The sequence below is a fragment of the Cariama cristata genome, unplaced genomic scaffold (genome assembly GCF_000690535.1).
Source record: "Cariama cristata isolate BGI_N322 unplaced genomic scaffold, ASM69053v1 scaffold34566, whole genome shotgun sequence".
In the NCBI taxonomy this organism is placed as follows: Eukaryota; Metazoa; Chordata; class Aves; order Cariamiformes; family Cariamidae; genus Cariama; species Cariama cristata.
In genome coordinates, this window is record NW_009624378.1 from 359 (window position 1) to 573 (window position 215).

The window sequence follows — 215 nt, forward strand, 5'->3', positions numbered from 1 at the left end:
GTGGCAAGCGCGCCCAGGAGAGCCACTTGCTCAAGTGCCCCAAGCCCTCCGCCCAGGAGATCACCTCGCTTGCGGACAGCCTACAGCTGGAGAAGGAGGTGGTGAGAGTGTGGTTTTGTAACAGGAGACAGAAAGAGAAGCGCATGACTCCCCCGGGAGGGACGCTGCCGGGAACCGAGGACGTGTACGGGGCCAGCAGGGACACGCCGCCGCAC

At 64.7% G+C, this 215-nt stretch overlaps 1 protein-coding gene across 1 annotated transcript in view; it reads left to right on the forward strand.

Annotated features, from left to right (window-relative positions):
* Positions 1 to 212, forward strand: part of LOC104163987 (POU domain, class 3, transcription factor 2-like) — a gene marked incomplete at both ends in the record, with an annotated part of 545 nt that extends 333 nt beyond the window's left edge. Inside the window, one exon of the mRNA XM_009703162.1 lies at positions 9 to 212. Within this exon, the coding sequence (XP_009701464.1) occupies positions 9 to 212 (204 nt within the window). The remainder of the gene's footprint in view (positions 1 to 8) is intronic.
* Positions 213 to 215: the final 3 nt, after the last annotated feature.